Below are 19,735 nucleotides of genomic sequence, written 5' to 3' on the forward strand. Positions count from 1 at the left end.
ATCAACAGCCTGATCGTTAGTCGAACTGCAATGATACAACAACGATACACTTGTCTATAACACTGCGAAATACCACCAAACACGAGCAGACGTTTATTTCAAAATTACGATTTTGCTGTTTCGATCCCTGACCCGAGTTCGAAGTTAGACCATTGTTACAGTATACGTACAGCGAAAAGAAGATCGAACACACCCAAGATGGAACAACGGCCAATAACTTGGCCGCTCGATTATTATTACAGGCTTGTCAGAAATTGGTATTGTGTTGCAACGCTGTAAATTTTATATTAGGTTGACTATGCGCACAAACCTTGTACAGTAAAGCAACCGAGTCCATTATTATTAAATGAAATAATAAAAACCGATACTTTTTTATAGCCAAATATAAAAAAAAAATTAAAAAAAAACGAAAAATATAATAATATAATACAGCGCGAGACGTATTTTATTGAGAACGGACGTTGAGTCAACGTGCACAACCGGACGACCGTAAATCTACGTTTCGGTCGATATTTTTTTCGATTTTTAATATCTGATTTTAAACGTCACGTTTACGATTTCGGCAAAACTCATGAAAATTCGCTTTGAAGCGTATTAACCACTCCGCACAAGGAATCGAGCGTAACGATATCGTTCGCCACGCCGATCCAAATATGAAAAAACTTATTTCTCCTATGTGATACAATACAATTTTGGTGTGCATCAAATGTTACGGTATATTCCGAGGGAACCCTTAAACGTAATACATCCACGTATTATTATTGTACGATAAACATTTCCATTATATCTACGCGTAATTATACATGTAGACGGATAATAGCGAAAAACACCACCGTTGTAATGTTCTTGAAAGGGAATTATGATCAAAAATATTTTACAGTTAATTACGGTACGCCGTAGCCAAGTGAATGTACACGTATTTATCACGTGATTAAACCCTAACTTCTACAAATTATACATAGAACCGGACGACAACTCGGTTTAGGTTTAATAAAATATTAAATTCTTTCAATTGTTAATGGCTGAGAGTGGATTTGTATTGCTGTATTCTGCGCGAGACGACGGATCCATGGTTGTTCTACACGCTCGTGTTTTGGTCGTGTTCAGATGCGTATTGTTTCAATTTTAATAATATAATTTTCTGTAGAAATCATACCTACGTGGGGCTTTTTTTATTTTTTCTTTTATTTCAATTTTATAATGCACACCATGCGAACGTTATTATGTATTGTTTGTATACGTGTCCCCGATAATGGTATATACTTCTAGTGCCGTAAAAACGTTCATTATATTCCGTTCGAGTTATTTATTCATTCTTTAACATTGTACGCAAATAAGCAATAACATTTACCAATGCCTGTTCGGAAAAATAAAATGATAATAATAATATTAATGATTGCTAAACCGAAACTTGTACTAGTAGACGCGCATAAAACAGTAAAACAGTAAAACGTTGATATTATATATAGTTTGGTTTGACTCACCTTGTTCCTGCATGTAGCTAAATAATGAATCCAAGAAACTGCGGCGGTCCGTTTCGTTTCCCGCTGTATACAACTGAAAATCATACCATACAACGATGTGATTATTATAATAATAAAACGCGGTGTAAACACAACGAGAGTAAAATATTTTTAATCCGCGTAAATCATATAAAAACATATATAAAAAGGGTTGCCAACTAATCGATCGTAATCGACTGATCGATTTTACTACTACGAATAATGGTCGATTACAATTAAAAGTTTTGGCATTGCTTTTGCAGGAATTTGTAGGTATCGCATTAATAATCTTACATTTTTCTTTTTTTTTTGACTTTTCTTCAGTCATATTAGAATATAAATAATATAATTATATACATAATTATAATAATATCAGATTATTATTATTTCTAATTATCATTATTTTGAAGAAATAATTAAGAAACAATAAATAATTTATTAATTATTTATTAATTTTTTGTTCATCAAATCTCTACTTAAAATCGACTCGATGTTGATCATAGGGGATTTAAAATGTTGAATGTAGTTACCTTGTTTAAAAAATTTAGCAACCCCCACTACCCAATGTTAAATTAAACACATTTAAGTACGCAGCACCTACGTACCATTTATCATATATGATGGCTTATGGAATAGTATTTAAAACCCGAAAACTCCGTCACCTCAGGATCATATTTATATTGCACCGGTATTTCAGACCGTGTACTAATATAATAGTTCATTTCGGATGTTAGAATTTATGCTTTTCCTGCATTCGTCTAACGTAAATTGTTAAAAATAATGGCGTGTTTATTTTTTTCTAGCCGAGGTGACACCTCAATAATCACACACGTTTACGCGTGGCTCATGAGACAATATTGTTCCCACGGCAATTAAACGTTAAGGTATTCATCCACGAGTAAATACCGACGATAGTGTACATAGTTTCTATTTATTCCTTAGATAAGTATACATATAAATATAATGTGATGGAATTTTTTTCGGTTCGTATCGAGATACTCATACATAAATACACGCACTCTCTCACCCTCTCTCTCTCTCACTCGTTCTCACTCTCTGTGTTTTTACTACACAAAACGAAATTAATGGTTTCCGTGTCATTGTTAAATTAATAAAATAAAAACAAAAATAAAAAATGTTATAATAACAACAATAATAATAATAATAATACACCCGAGACGTAGGATTTTTCCTATACCTACATTAATATACGAACGTAGTCCGAAAGGTGGTCCTGCGGAGTTCAAGGGGTCTATGCTTTTAATTAATTGGCTTTTCATAGCGTGGTAGTAATATTAATTACCGGCCGTTTATCGTATCTGCAGCTATTCGCCTCTTCTATTGTTATTATTTATATTGTGATTATTGTTTAATGGCAGTGATCCCACTGCGATCCAGACCTAATCTCCCGTGCATTACTTTTGGGTAGACTGAGGTAGAGGGGGGTGACGCGGTGTAATGCATAAAAGGGCAAGAAAGGGCACCTGAGCATTGTTTATCGGTATAATACTATTAAGTATATTATATACAGTGTGATCAACATTTCATGTTAAAACGGTTTTCTTGTATAAATATCCAGGGTATATATGTATTTTTTACAGTAAAGATTTATGTAATACAGTAATTTAAAATTATAATAAGCAAAATTTTACTATTTGAACTCCCTACTAGAGGTACTTGGGTTTAACAACTTTTTAAAGTAAGATACAGTTACGGATGGATTTTCAAGGATTATTATCAACCAACTAGTTACATTTAAAATATTTGACTTTAGTTTGTAATAATTTTTAATATTCAAACACACTTAATATATGTATACAAAGCCAGATTAAGCACCTATTGGGCCCAGGGGCTGAAATTTTATATTGGCCCTATTGACAAAACATGCTTTACAAAGCTGCTCACTATGCTCACAAAACGATACATTTTTTTTAACTATTTCACAAATTGTCAATTGCATTATAAAATTATAAAATTAATAGGTATGTACTATTTTTGTCTATAAAACTACTAATTTTAGTATGACAAAAAATGTGTTTCAGCTGAAAATCGTTTGGGCCCCTTTCACTTGGGTACTCGAGAGGGCCCCGGGGCTACCGCCCCGGTTGGACCCCCCCTTAATCCGGCTTTGTATGTATATGATAAGCATTGCTATTTTTTCTAGAATATATTTTTACAGCGTATATTATACATAATATGCATTAGTATCGATGTTTATTCAAATTTAAAATTTGTTGGTTATGGAATTCTTAACTTTAAGCTTTTTTCATGTTCGTGTTACTATACTTCGAATACAGTATTGAATGAAGCTTTATTAATTGCCGATCGACTTAACTAAAAAAGAGATAAATATATAATAAATAAGGTAGGTTTAAAAATGTTGCGTTACATCGATGTCAATTAGACTTGAATAACGTTTAAAAATTAATATCTTTAAGTTATTTCTTAGATAATATTTTGTTTAGTGAAGCTTACGGTGTATATATCAGAAAGCGCTGCTTCACCGTGATATTTTGATCGCCCTGTATGGTACGTATATAAATATAGGTTTGATAATATTATTTAATTTAGTTTTTATATTATCTTACTAACCTATCAGCTCGCGTGATAATGTTTGATTTCTGTATAGACGCGATTTGCGGCCCACGCGTACGCGCGACCCGTCGCGGCCATCACGAACCGCAGCAGTCGCGGACGTAATTCGATATATTAATAATATTATTATTCCAACTATTAATACTCGAATAATAATGATTTTATAATCCAGCGATCGTTTATCATTTGTTCTAGCGGCCGTGCTCTTCCATGCAACTCTGGCCCGTGGCTGTTGTCTGACACCGATCGGAGTACCTATACCGACGCCATAGATATTAAATGTTTATTATAAATATCCGTGCACGCCGCAAGATAATTTTTGATCGTACCGAACGCCATCACGTTCGCGGCTAAACGGAATTAATAGAATAATTAAATTCCTAACAATTATTGTTGACGTGCGAAAAACCGAGAGCGAAATTTCTCGTTCGTTCCGATGTGTTCGCCGAGACGATAAATATTCGAACAGTTTCGGAGTGGTTGCAAGATGCTCGTCGTGCGCGACATGATTTTCAAACGTTGTAACCGTTCATAAAATTTCGTAAGGCCGCTTTTTTTGTTTTTTTGGACTGCTGTCTTGCTCAACGGAAATCGTCGAAAGGAAAAGTGTTGCCGTTGAAAGAGCACTGTCTTCAAGTCCCTGTCACCGCGGGACGCCATCGCGCGATCGGGTAACGACGACGACCGGAACCGGTGCAGCGACCGATTACGTTCATCATTCATTATGTATTTCTATCGACCACCGAGAGTAAAAATACTGAATTTTCAGTCGATTGATTTTTAAAATGTGTACGATCTCATGATTTAAACATATGACATCTCGTGCACGTGATATATGATCAACATGGAAAAATGTATAATTCCTAATAGGACATTTGTTTGTTTTGCATTGGACTACGGTCTAAAGAAGAAAATAAAAACTATACCGAAGTAATTGAAGAATTGCTATAAAACGTGTGTAGTGAATTAATACCCGACGTTATAAAACCAACTAAATCTCAAAGACCCAAAGAAATTCAATGTTCATATTAGTGTTTCAATTAAATTGTATACACGTCGAAAACGATCGATAAGTCAAAATTAATGTGTAATAAAATGCAGGTTTTACAATTAGGAAGTACCTCTCGAACGTGATGAAACCGATGTTACGCATCAACGCATAATAAAGATTTAAAATATTACGTTGTATTTCTTATCATTATTAAAGACTATGAGCACAAATCCCTGAATATACCAGGTCTGCTCCCTCTTATGTAGGAAAAAATAAATATTTTCAACACATAGGTGTCAACATTTCGTTATCCACACACACATATATATATAAACACATACGCACGTGTGCGTTTATGTTATTTTGTTGTTGTTTGTATTCATTGGGTTGCACAACCACCGGGCAGACAGGATTTTAGAGATGAGATGGTCTCGTGAACACGAATAAAAGGATTCGTCGGGTAGGTGTAGATTAGTGCACGCAACATGTTTTCGACCCCTCGCTGGGCCTTATTCCGATAATCATTGAACGCGTTTAAAAAAATGTAAAACGATAACAATACTTCGCAGGAGGGAAAGCGACGAAAATCGTCTCATTAGCGAGGATCGCAATATATTATCATATCTCGTCCATTGTCATCTTTGTGGTAGTAAAGATACGCATGAATTGCCAGTTTACTTCAATTTCAGTGTTATACTGTCAAAAATTGTTCTACCGTCAACGATGAAGTGTGCGTCGGAAAATAATTTGTATTGGTAAACGAAAATCCTGTAAATAGCCGTTGCCGACCTAACTGTATTTCGTGTAAATGTTCAAGTTAATGGTCAATGGTCAAGTTCTTACATTTTATATGATAAATATACTACACGATGGCTTTATCATAACGAAAAAATAATAAAACAAATATATTGCATATGAAATAAAAACTTTCAGTACGCTTTAACTACTGAGAAATAATTATTGTAACATATAGTTATTAACTATTTAATTTATGCTATAATAGATGTTTATAAATCATAACTGCGATTGAAGAATTGATAAAAATAAAGTTTACCGTCGAATAAACGTACAGTGCGTTTAACTCACTGTATTCGATCGAACGCTTATTATATTAGTGATGTCAAAAATATAAAAAATAAAAACAAAATAACTAATTAGTAATATATTACTGAATATAGTCAGTGTTCGCTACAAGTGTATCTTTATTAAGCATGATAACTTTTTTATTTTTTAATTTCTTTCGGTTCGAATTATTTCAAACGTACGTATATAAAATGAAATTTGTCCAATACCAAATAATCCGTTCCTTTTTGATCGAACAGTCAAGTTTTCATTAATTATTAAGTAAACAAGTCTGAACGTTAAAAGATAACCGCGCTCGTTATCAATCCTTTATTAATAGTCAACGGTGTGCAGTAATCGTAATACCAAAAGATTCAATTAACTTAATACTAGCTAAATCTCATTGAATGCGCAGGCCAAAGAATATTCTTAAACAATACGGAACTGATAATCGATAACCATAGCAACAGTTGATGAACCGTTGTGGTACACACGGGGTATAGAATGCTATAAACGAATATAAAAATAATATTATCAAAACTCTGAGCACATGTCTTTCGTACGAAAAAGTCTTTCAGGACTCGCGTATACGTTACAAGTTTTACTGCGACAACAACGGATAAAAGTTCAAATGAAATAACAATTGTTAACGGGACTCAACACGTATAATATTATATACATGCCATTTGAAATGGAGACAGTAATTGGGTGAACGAATAATATAGTTTGGCAACCCTATGTGATATAATATATACGAGTAGGTACTTTGCCCGATTTAAATGTACTCGATCGTATTCCCTTAATGACAGAAACGATTTATTTATTTCCGCACGGTCCTTTGAATTTAATAGCATTACCAAATTCGTTCCGAGCGTGGGCGTGACCTAGAAACTCATTATATTTTATTGTTTCAAATATCTATAGAAATTTTTTTATTTATTTTTTTTTTTTTTATGATAAAACATAACTGAATAACAGTTCAGTATAAGTAATTTACCATGACATAACCTCGACGAAAAAATTGAAAACGGTAAGACAGTTTAAGAAGTTAAGTTGATTCAATTTCAAATTTTTAGAATAGGCTAGTAAATGAATTTATGAAATTTATTTTCAATGAAAGAGTGTCTTTGACTTGAACACTTGATTATTACGTATTGATAACGATTTTAAATTACTTTTCAATGCACTTTGAAAAAGTTCTTCTTGTGTTGATTCATTTTGAAAACAATTAAGTTGTTTCCATTATTTTTTTGGTAGGACTGTAGAACTAAACTATTAACTTAACATTCAAACGCAACCGGATGATAAATACAATATAAATTAAATAATATTAACCTAACAGAGCAATAATATTTATCGGTATAAATTTATTTTTGAAAACTTGCTCGGGTAACAAATCCGTGAGTTCCATCGTTTTTACCGTCAAACGTGTGACGTACAAGTACACAAGTTCGTTCTTATGAATCCACGCACGTTTGTGCCGATCAGTGGCATAGCAAAGGTATAGCGAACTAGCGAACGCCAGGGACGCAAAATTGTCCAAAAGTCGTATTTTTATCCTACGATAAAATTGACATTTTTACTTTTTGAAGTGCATAGATGTTGTCTATTTGTACACATAACGTGTGAATTTAATGATGAAATTATGAAAACAGGGAATTAAAATAAAAAATTTCATATGAAGAAATTATCAATGAATTTGCTAGTCATAAAGCGAGAAAAGCAAATTTTCAGTTTAAAATTGACACTGTAATAATAACTTATAAGTATAAATTGTATACTTAAAAATATTAGTGAATTTAAAGGTTAAAAAAATATCATGAAATCAAATTTTAATTGATTAGAAAGGTAACTTCTTATAAGTTGGCCGGGGGCGTTAGCGAGTCTTCCTACGCCACTGGTGTCGATTTCGGTATTGCATGCGTGGCTGCCGGAGTAACGTCTGAATTACGAGTGACCGACGTGTGGGGATCGCGATCAGCGGTGATCAAGAGAGGTTTCACGGTTCGTCGATTGATCGTTTCGCGTACACGTGGTAAAACAAAGGGCAAAAACAGAAAATGAAAAAAAAATGATTTCGTCAGTGATTCTCCGAGTGCCTGGATCATCGGAAGTGGAATCGAACTCGACGAGCCGACAGCGCCGCAGTACATTCCCACCCACGTGCACGGCTTGCCGTAACTGTCCCGCCGGAACGGCCGCCACTCTCTTCGTCGGTCGTGACCGGTTCGTTAGAGACCGACGAAATGAATTTTTTGTGCGACGCGACACGACTGTGTACAATAAACGTACAGCGATGTACTTTTAAATGTATCACGCAGGGCCGGATTGGGTCAGAAATTTCTACCGGGAAAATAAAAAAAACGTCCTACTTAGATGTACCAAAGGTATAAAAACAACCCTAGAAAAAACGTATATTTCCATATAAAATGATTGTATATCATTTTGAGAATTTGAACACTAAATATTATTATTAAAAATTAAAAATGCGTTTATTTGATTTAAGACAGTTTCTAATGCAATCGCATTAGAAAATTCGTTTGTCTGATGAGTCTAAATTGGTAAACCTAAAACAAAACCTTCCAACGAGTACAACCGGCCCACCAGGAAACTCCCGTTATCTCGCCTGCCCAGTCCGGCCTTGGTAACACGTGTTCCGATTGCACACGATACGGTCGCGTTCGATATCGTTAATATTGTGCTGCCCACAAGGTCAACGCCAGTGACATATCCAGGACTTTTCCACGATTAGGAGGATGGGAGAGATATGAAAATGTCAATACACGCATATAGTATTATTGTGATATAGTTTTTTTTTTTTCTATAAATTATGTAGTTATTACTCGATCACTAAAAAACTATTGGATATCAGAGGCTCGGAGTTAGTAAAGAATAAAGTAGGCGAACTGAACGGATATTATGTTAAACGCAAGATCAATATTCATTATATTTATACAATACATTATATACATATTTATATAATTATACACAAACGTAATAGGTTTTTTATAATAGTTGTAGATATATTATAATATTTTAATTATAAAGTTATATTTTTATGTAGACACTTGTTGTTCCGGAACAAACGATAATGTTGAAAGAAATATAAAATTTAAATTCAAAAACAAATAACAGCCATTAGTCATGAATCATGACGGTTCACCAACTGTCCAGGTAGTTTGTACGGGTATAGGCCACTAAAGTTTTTACGTTTCTAATATTTTCACAACGATTCTGAAACGTAACGTACATTTAAAATGTTTTTTTTTTCAATCTAATGATTTATTGTTGTCGAAACATTTTATACAGCGTTAGGTAAACAATGAAATAAACGTTTTAATCAACATATTATGATTATTACTCCATCATGGACATGACGTATAATGCTGCGACGTTCTTATATGGAACAACAATACAGTTCGTCAGAAACGCGGAAAACAATTATTACACCCTCATCGTGCCTGATCGGTAATGTCCAAACGAAACTCGTGGGCGCCGAATATCGTCTATGGGAATCAAACACGCGATTAAGTCGATTAAGTCGTGAAACAATTAATGAAATAATATTCTCCCCTAGTTATTAGTCACCCCATAACTCTACACTGCGAACCCCTCTTTGGTTGATAGCTCGTCGGCATCGATTTGAAACGACACGCATTTGACAAACGGCTGATAATTGGAAACAACACGCGAGTGCGTGGTATTTAATCCTCTCCCAAAGCCGGATCGTATTATCGACGAGAACCTCGGCACTACACTCTTCCAAACGATGTACGAAGCGATTCAATTCGTTTTCGTTCCCTCCCTATCGAAAATAAAAGTATTTCTAGTCGTTCTACGTACAGCACACAGTGCAAGCAGAACTCATTTCTCGGTGACGGCATTCCATTCACTCAGGTTATGTACGTTTCAAAAGCTCGTATAAAAATAACGTTAGTTGATATTAAAAAATTATGCATCAAACAGAAAAAAAAAATTAATTTCGGCCTATCAACAAATTTCAAATGTTGCTTTTCAATCAAGTACAAAAAAAAAAAATATTAAAATTGAATGTGACATGTAAATTTAAACCCAATCAACCAAATAACTTTTATCGAATCTAAATTTTAACAATCCAACCGATATCTGACCGCTGCTTTTTGTATACTGAAAATGTTTCTTGGGTATTTTTATGAAAAACTGTACATAATGTACCCACCTTGAAGATAAATTTTTTTGAAAGTAATGTTATTATTTATCATATTACTAAAGACAGTCATAAGTTTATCTATAAGTGCAACAGGAAAAATAAAACTCTGGATCGAAGTTACATCATATTTTTCAGACGGAAATTAATAACAACTCATCGGTGTATTTTTTTTTTTTTTTTACATAATCACGACCCTTATCGTCATGAACGGTTTACGGACAAGGTTATAATAATATTAAATTAACACGTTCATACAACATTTCTAATGAAGTTTGAACAGCTGCATCCACATTATCAAATACTGCACCGTTTGAGATATTATGTAACCAATAACGCGCGATTATTTGAAAATAAATACCTGCCCATAATTACAGCATTTTTTATTTGATGTAAAAATTCTATAGCTATCAACCAATATTTGTTTGATAACAATTCCTTACGCCTTTATTTGTTTGAAAAATACTATCGTAAAATGATTGGATTTTTGTTTTCAAAGACAATATCATAATTATGATAGCATTATACTTATGTAAACGTTTCAAAATAATCATATTTTGAACACGACAATATAATATGTTTACTTCTGTCGGTTATTGCTCGAGCATTATTCATTTTTTTTTTTTTTTAATTATACTTGAATAAAATCACGTTCGCGATTATAATGTTATATACACGTCAGTAATTATTATAGTTGCAGTTTTTACTACATTATACGATAAACAAAAAAAAATACCAGTTACATGGATTTGGATTTCACGTGTAGCTTATGCATAACGACCACCAGAATAAATAAAAAAGGAATTTCAATCTGAGATATACGACCCATGGACTCGCGTTAGCCGGAGGCGATCAAGTATATGTTGATCAATTACATAGCAAATTGATACGTGACTTAAGAAATCGTCTATCCGAGTAGAATTCTACTACTAGAATCGTGTGAGTGTATTTGTATATTATTTGGTATAGTTTCGAATTTTCGCCAAATGCAATGTTAAAAATTTAAAACCGCAAGTCATTATTTTAATAGATAACCTACAGCAGTTTGACCGTTTAGGTACAACTTATGGCTGAGAATTTATAATACAATTTGTGAAATTCAGAATAGTATACTTCAACTTAAACTGTTCACTTATGTTGTTATTTATAGAATATTTTAAAGTTTTTAAATAAAAAAGTTTTATAAAATGTGTTTTATAATTTTATCTTATAAATCATCCAAAACATTACAAAATGTAATTTTCGATAATAATTATGAATTAAATAAGTTTTAAAAATAATAAACCTTTAATAAGGTTTAAAAGGTCAAACAAATAATAAAGTAGTGCAATGTTCACCTGACAAATTAAAATATTGTATTTGTACTATTAGTACACGTAAATAAGTTTATTTTAATCTTATATGTTATACTATAAAAAATTACACCTGTAAATTATTTCACATTAATTCTCTTTATTTTACTCGGTATAAAACGAGATCAATAAAAATGTACTTCTACATTTGATTTGATAGTAATATATTCTTGATTATAATTCGTAATTGTACTTGTGCAGTTAGTAATTAGTGTATTTACACAAACAAAATTATGGTTCTTTGTAACTCTTTCAGCTCAAATAAATGTATAGATATTTTTAATTTAACATGAGTTATACCTATTTTCATTTTTTAAACTTGAATTTTAATAATTAATTTTATAATGAGAGAATATAAGTTTTAAAATAAAATTTACGAATATACGTATGTAATATTTCTGTAAAACGTTTCGAAACTAAATAAAATTGATCTAAAATTGTTTTTAGTATACAAAATTATGATTTAAAATAATAATTAAATTTCCAAATTAATTATCGATGAAATAAAAACATTTCATAAACATTATGGAAAACGATCGTGTAACAAGTGCACGTCATTTTACATACAAAATCTAAGCTTGAACGTGTAGGTATGTCCGATTGTAGTCGTTTTTTATGTCAAAAAAAAAAAAAAAAAAACGGAAAATGACAGTCACGATTTTCGAAAATATAAAACATTAGACGTTATTATTATAATCATCATCGATGCAATTACCGAGCGTTGAAGAAACGATGGATGGATAACTACTACGAAGCGTATGAAGGTGTCGAACGGCGTTGCATTGCCCCGTGAGCGATTGTCTGCCATTTATTCGGCTATTCGGCTGGCCGAATCAAAAAACCGTTTGTGGCCGGATAATCGAACACGATTATTCATTGTCTATAATAATTGGGAAAAGCAAATAAATGTGATCGGTTTTCGAATACGGACAAGAAGGGGAAAAGACCCAGAGCTAAGGAAAAAAAAATATATTAATATAATATATATTATAACGACGAGGGATTCCCATGTACGGATGGCCTATCAATCAACACATCTAAACCGTAATTAACATCAGGTAGGACGTGTAATTTTTTTACTCTCTCACTCTCTCTCTCTCACTCACACACACACACACGCTATATACCGATCTATCCATCTACATTTTTGTATTACATATTCTTTCTTCTTTATTTCTGATCAATCCGGAACAATATTTTATACAACTCAACTCGAGTGGGCGTAACGTAGTCGATCAGTCATCAATACAGAAAATCACATTTATTTAAAACAAAAGACCGAGTTATCCTTATTGGCTAAAAGGAATCTCAACAGAATACACTGCCGCTATATGGTAATACATATATTACTTTATACGGTTACCAAAATCGTTTAACAAGTGCACGCATATCCGGATACTAAGCACCCATTCGAATTATTACATTTTCGACGGATTAATAATGCCATACCAATCCGTCATTTCAGAACAAAGAAAATTGGACCTGATCTATCTTGTTTTTAATAAGAAAATATTATTACATTTCTAAAGGTCAAATAAGTTCAGAAATGCAAGGTACAAGCAGTAAGACTTTATGAATACAATACAAGTATACAGTATATTATAGTCCATCCATAGTCCATCAATCTTCAATAGTAGACGTATTTTTCCTAACAGACTATTAAACAATTTTCTATAATTAAAAAACACATTTATCGTATAACTACAGAATACTCGATTACAAACATGTGAAACAGGTTACTAAATTAACAAAAATCTACTACGTGTTTACAAACATATTTTTATCGTCCAAATAATTCGCACGTATCTCGTTTGAAGGGTTTTATTTTTCCTCGACAAAACCATTATCACGCCAATATCGTGACCCACGAATGATTTGCACAAAAGTTAAACTCTTTCAAATAAAAAAATCTCAATAATTTATTTATTTTTTCACACAGAGCGTACACTATAACTTCACCGTGTAGATCTCTTATTCCATTCCACAAATATACATAGGTAAACCATTTTAGATTTAAAGCGTCTAATATTAAAATAATCTTCTTCTTCTTTTCTAAAGACTAAGCCTTGTCAAAGCGATAAAATTGACTTCCACTATTCCCTCTATAACGTCATCTAGAATCTCTCCTATGAGTGTCTTCCTCTTTCTTTGCGCATCCATTAATTCTTCCTTCCACTATGTTGGTTACAAAAGCCTTACGTCTCATCAAGTTTCCCATAAGTTTTCTGCTTCTTGATTTAATGATGGATAGTAACACTCTATTCTCCTCTACTATTTAGAGAATTTCTTCCTCGCTCTAACATTCAGTAAAAACTAAAAAGAAGTAACTAAAAGAAGTAATCTTCTTTATTATTCTTATTATAATAATGTTAGACGCTTTAAATCTGAAATACTAAATACAAATTCGTAACGATTGTTTTTATTCCCCCCCCCCCTATTTTTACGGTCAAACCACTATACGCTGTTTACGGCATCGAGAGTTCTAAATATTTATATAACGCCAAAACACCTTTCCACCCCCTCGTGGTGGCAGGTCATCTCTCCGATAGGGTTGACCGCGCGCGTCATCGCTGCAGTCATCACATCATGTGTCAGATGATGAGAACACAAGCTGCACTCGGCGTGGACCAGCCGGTGGCAGGTGAGCGGCACCTAATCCGTAGGTTTGTGAAGATGACAAATCGGTTGACATGATGCGATCGAAATCCGTCTCTCACGGCATAAAATATATTCTCACCCGGTAGTAGGTATTGTCCACCGGTCTTATTAATTTCGCCGTCTCTTGTGACCAATTCAACAGGTGTGTGCTCGTGTGTATTCAGTTTTCTTTCATTCATTTCCTTTTTTTTCTCTTAAACATCTTTACGACTATTTTTTGTTTCATTAAAAGCATTACACGCAACACATACATACACAGGCACACATACTGATTATGGTCTTTTGTGTACAGCCGCGTGTCGTCGACCTCCATGAGAAAGGACTCTCGCGCATCAACCGGTGACAATGTTGACGTGTGTTCGATGAGAATAATTATTATGCGTAAAAAATACACGTATATATTATTATTATTGTTGTTATTATTATTATTATTATTATTATTTCAGTTGTTAATATTACTATTATATCCTCCCCCACGAAAGCAAGATTGTATCAGTGCGCGTTTTATGTATAATCATTTCGAGTAGATTTTCCATTTGCATATATTTAAATCCAATGGAAAAATAGCGTTCGTTTACGAAGAATTACGCATGGATGTATAATATTATAAAACATAACATTATGCATGGCGGTAAACAACTGGAGAGATCCTGCAGTTTTACGAATCGTGTAGACGGAAAAAAACCAAGATTTGATTGGTCGAAAAATTCCAAACGCGAACAGCACAAAATAGTCATAAAAGTGCACAAAAAAGTGCATATTATTCACAAAACACAAACACCTTCTAGAATTAAATGCATTCAAATACCTTAACGAATGCTAAGGCCGTTTAAACGCAACATTTGCACGGATGAGGAATTTATTCGGACCGGGCTTAAGTGGAAAACCGTCTACTTACTTGTCTGAACTGTTCTTCGAAAGTCCACGATTGCGCCTCGCCTTTTCTGGACAACAAAGACGACTCGTTCTCCGATGGGTACTCGTGACCGAGCGGCGTGTCACCCGATCGACTTGACCCGGGTGGTGAATCCACAACAGCTGACCGCCTGGAAGACATCGGCATGACGATCTGGTCGGACGAAGCCATCGCATTGGGATGACGGTAAACCAAATGCTGTATCATGGACGTGGCGTGGCCTCCCATCAGTCCGGCGTGTGACCCAGTAGCCAAACGGCGTGCCAACTGATTGAGGGTCTCACGTTCTTCTCGCTGAAATCGAAACGGACCATTAAGAACTGTTAGCCATGTTAAAACTGGCGATGTACAAATCGAGACAATGTAATAAGTCACATAATTATACATATATGACCGCGTATTATCGTCGCATTCAATCAAAATGAACGCAATGCACACAATATCGTGTAAACACATAGGAATCGATGAAATTACATACCTGCATTTCCAGGATATCCGGTTCTTCTTCCGGTGAACAATCGTCGTCGGCACGTCTACGGTCGTCCTCGTCCTCGTCATCGGTGCCTTTCGGGGATTGCATCCAGTGGTACGATTGAGGTTGTACGCTCAAGTTCAAGTTCAACCCTAGCCTTGCGCTTTCTGCGGCATCCATTGTCATCTTCATACAATCAATCGGCAATTCCGTATTAATCTACAACGAACAATTAATTCATAACGTGTTAATCACCGTTGGCGAACGAGTAAAATACAGAAAATATCTTATTACACAGTTTTCGTTTACATTTTGGGTAATCAATTTGAATATTCCATTCGGAACGCATTAAGGCACTTTATTATATTATATTTTAGTTTTTTTTTTCAATAACTTATAATTATTATTTCAATAATAATACCTAAGTATTAAGTCAAATATGATATTAGGTAATTGATACAATTCTTAATTCTAAAATGAAACCTCGATGACTTCTGCGTAATGACATATATTTCTTTTTTATTCTGTTCGACGTACAATAATATAATAACGTATAATTTCCAATTTCATTAATGGTAAAATAGTCATTATATATTTTGTAATAGTTTGGTATAAATTCGGAACCGTAAATTCGATTGGTTATGAAAGCCTCAAATTACATTTTTGACATGAATACAAATGACATTTACATTTTTTCACGGCTTTTATAAATCAATATTTTTGCGCACATAATAAAAACTTCTGCAAATCTTTCATACCTTTACGGAAATTATGTCGACACAGGGAAGAAATCCTTTTATAATAATGACTACTGAATCAATTAATAATAAAGAACACATTTTGTTTTTCAACGAACGCCACTTTTGAAGTTCAAACACGTGTTTCATTAAAACTACATTAGTCCATTTGGCGCTCAGCCATACGTCATTTGGCCTTACTATTTTGATATACGCCATATAATGTTGCGTTTGTACGAAACGATTTACTTTTTAAATGCTAACGGATTAATTAACAATGATCAATTGTATTGCATTGATGAGCGAAATAAAAAAAAATTTGTAATTTGATGGTTGAAAAAAATCCCAATTCTTCAGAACTACAATGGTTAAGTTAATTTATATGAATTCAGTCACGTATTGTTTAGCGTAATTATATACCGAAATAGGTTGTTAAATAAACATTGGAAAAGCGAGATCAACTAGCCTCCACAATAAATCACGTTAAATTTATAGAGACATTTTGAATCTATGAAATTTACACGTATTATGTTATTCATTATCCCTGCGGAATTAAATCTAAAAACTATTCAATAATGCTGAATAAAGGAACAATATTACACAGAGCAATTCTATACAGACTTCAATACGAGATCCCCCATATGAGTTTTCTGTGTATGAAAAATAATAACCGCAGTCAAGGATAATCCTTTGGGGGAGAGCTGAACACTAAACTTTTAATTCTGCTGCTTAGTTCTTCACCATAAAGTTCCTAACACAGATTTTTAGAAAAAGAAAATAAACAATTAAATATTTTTGAAAAATAGTTAATTTTGTTCTAGTATAGCAAAACAAAATAAAACCATATATTTATATGGTTTTTAAATATTTAAATAATTCGATAGTTGCCGTAAAGGTATAAAATAATAATTTTGTTGCCCGAGTTAAATACAGGAGAAATATAAATATAGAAGCCGATCCTATTAATTTCACCGAGAGCGCGCGAACCGCTTAAACGGATAAACATGGTAAAAAAAAAAAATCATATCTTTTTTATCGAATAGGTACAATTTTTTTTTATTTTTAAATTTTGCGTAAAATTATATTAATATGGGCGTGTCTTAACGGAACAATTGACCGATTGTTACTACCAGATCGATATCGGTGTATTTCTAAATACAAAATATTAATACTAACGAATATGGAATCGTGAAAGCATATAACGCGTACATCGTGTACGTAGGGATCTACGATTTCGAGTGCAGTATAACATGTATCGCGTGTACATTATTAATTATTTTCGAACGGTGATCGTAAAAAGAGAAGCTACACACTCCGTGCGCATACGCGTCAAGTAATTCAACATGCGTATGAACATATTACATTCGTACGGGCGCAATAAATTCATTAGTTACTACCGATGCGGCCGACCGGAAATACGGTGAACGTTATTGTTTGATGAAAAGACACGTGACCATTATTATTACTGCGTCTGGTCCGAGCAGTGATAGTGATATGTGTGACAGGCATTATTCACGGCCGTTAGACGTTGTTTTATTAATGATAAGAACGTGCCAGAAGAGATCGCGAAAGTCTTGCACACGACGCGTACATAAATATGTCAAAAGTGTCTGCGCGACCGTGCACGACACAACACGGCATTTGTCGATACAAAACGATCGCGTTTGAAATCGATTCGAATTGTGTTTATAATATATTTTATTCTTCATTTTTTTTTTTTTTCGAGTCAACGTTATTCGCATACGTCCGGAGGGTGTTGGCGCACATACGCGGGTTCTAGGGGGTGCTTAGCGTCCCAAGTTCTAAATTAGCACCCCCAGTTTATTTCGAGGTGAACGTATTGTTCAAAGAATTTTATTTTGCATTTATTGAAATTAGTTTTTAATTCCAGTTTTTATTGGTAAAGCACTACGGGCGCACAATGTACGTACGTACACGTTATACATGTACGAATGCGGTATGAGTATTGGGTATTTGGGTTTGTCGTTTTACCCATTCACGAGGCATGTGACATCGTGATGACGGTCAAGTTTATTTTTTTATTATCTATTGCTGGAATACTATTTAGGAACTTGTTTACCGTCCAATCGATCTGATCGCGTATCAATAAAAAAAAAAAATAATGAATGGTAAAACTAAACATGTAGTGCTAGGTAGTTTTTCCCGCCCACGGATCACCTTGGGGTGAACAATTTTAGCACACCCAAGGCTTAGACTGAACGTGCGCTCATGCCGAAGGGTACGTACGCTATCCCCGGCATCACGCGTAGACAAACGTACTTTTTTTTTTTATAAAAGTCTTGGCGTTTTTGCTCTCGGCGCGTGGGTCGGAGTATGCCCGGGTTAATATACCGATGATTCGTTCGTAACGCACGGCGCTAATGGTAAATAGGTATCGCTGTCATTATAAGCTCATTAATTACAATGATAGATTCCTATTCGCTACAGTTTAAAACGGTTTTTATTTTCGGTCGCCGCCGCGACAGTTGTTAAATAAATTCCGACTACATCATTAATATTATCGCACGACTGCTGCTCCAACGTCGCACCCTTCGTCGCGTACTTCCCCTCTGCCTCGGAGCCGATCTAACCCTTACGCGCATTTGCTACATCCCGCGCACAACCTAAACGGAAAACAAGATTAGTGAACATCCGACTGACTCGTGCTATTTTCTTTTTTTCTTCCTTTCAACCCTCCCCCCCCAATCCCACCAACACCGATCCGCATTGCAAGGTTCTCTGCAGAAATTTTCGCATTCCGATACTGCAGAGTTGCCCATCAATTCCGACTGTTATTGCTATTCCACCGCGGTAATATCGCGTATACGAGTGAACATCGTGGGTCAATGCTCGTTCATCAAATCCTTACAACACGAGCGAAATACGCCCAAGACAAATTACGGGCGGAAAGAGCCAATGATTGATAAAACATTTCGTTCGTTATCTGAAGGCAGAAAAATATAGAAATTACTGATTTATAGCACACACGAATACATTATTATTGTACCCGTGATCTATACTATTTTACAGAGTCCGAAATAATTTAAACTCTATTGGATATAACTTCTCAGTGTAATTGGTGTTAACGTTTTTTAAAAACATTTTATTTTAATTCCTATCAATACTAAATTTTTCTATTTATATTTTTCATTTAAATATTTCAAAATCTTAAAAAAAAAAATTGGTATACTTAATTTTTATAATATTTTGAATCATACATTGAAATAAATTTCTTCACATACATTGTTCTACACTAACCACTTA

The 19,735-nt window shown here is 33.9% G+C and overlaps 1 protein-coding gene across 1 annotated transcript in view; it reads right to left on the minus strand.

Moving 5' to 3' along the window:
* The window catches only part of LOC112684760 (protein dead ringer homolog), a 78,244-nt gene that overhangs the window by 38,767 nt on the left and 19,742 nt on the right, over nucleotides 1-19,735 (minus strand). Inside the window, exons 2-4 of the mRNA XM_025556422.1 lie at nucleotides 15,741-15,953; nucleotides 15,245-15,556; nucleotides 1,485-1,557 (exon numbers count right to left, since the gene is read on the minus strand). Of these exons, the coding sequence (XP_025412207.1) occupies nucleotides 1,485-1,557; nucleotides 15,245-15,556; nucleotides 15,741-15,926 (571 nt within the window). The 5' untranslated portion in view covers nucleotides 15,927-15,953. The remainder of the gene's footprint in view (nucleotides 1-1,484; nucleotides 1,558-15,244; nucleotides 15,557-15,740; nucleotides 15,954-19,735) is intronic.

Source organism: Sipha flava, unplaced genomic scaffold (assembly GCF_003268045.1).
Source record: "Sipha flava isolate LNK unplaced genomic scaffold, YSA_version1 257_pilon_pilon, whole genome shotgun sequence".
Lineage (NCBI taxonomy): Eukaryota > Metazoa > Arthropoda > Insecta > Hemiptera > Aphididae > Sipha > Sipha flava.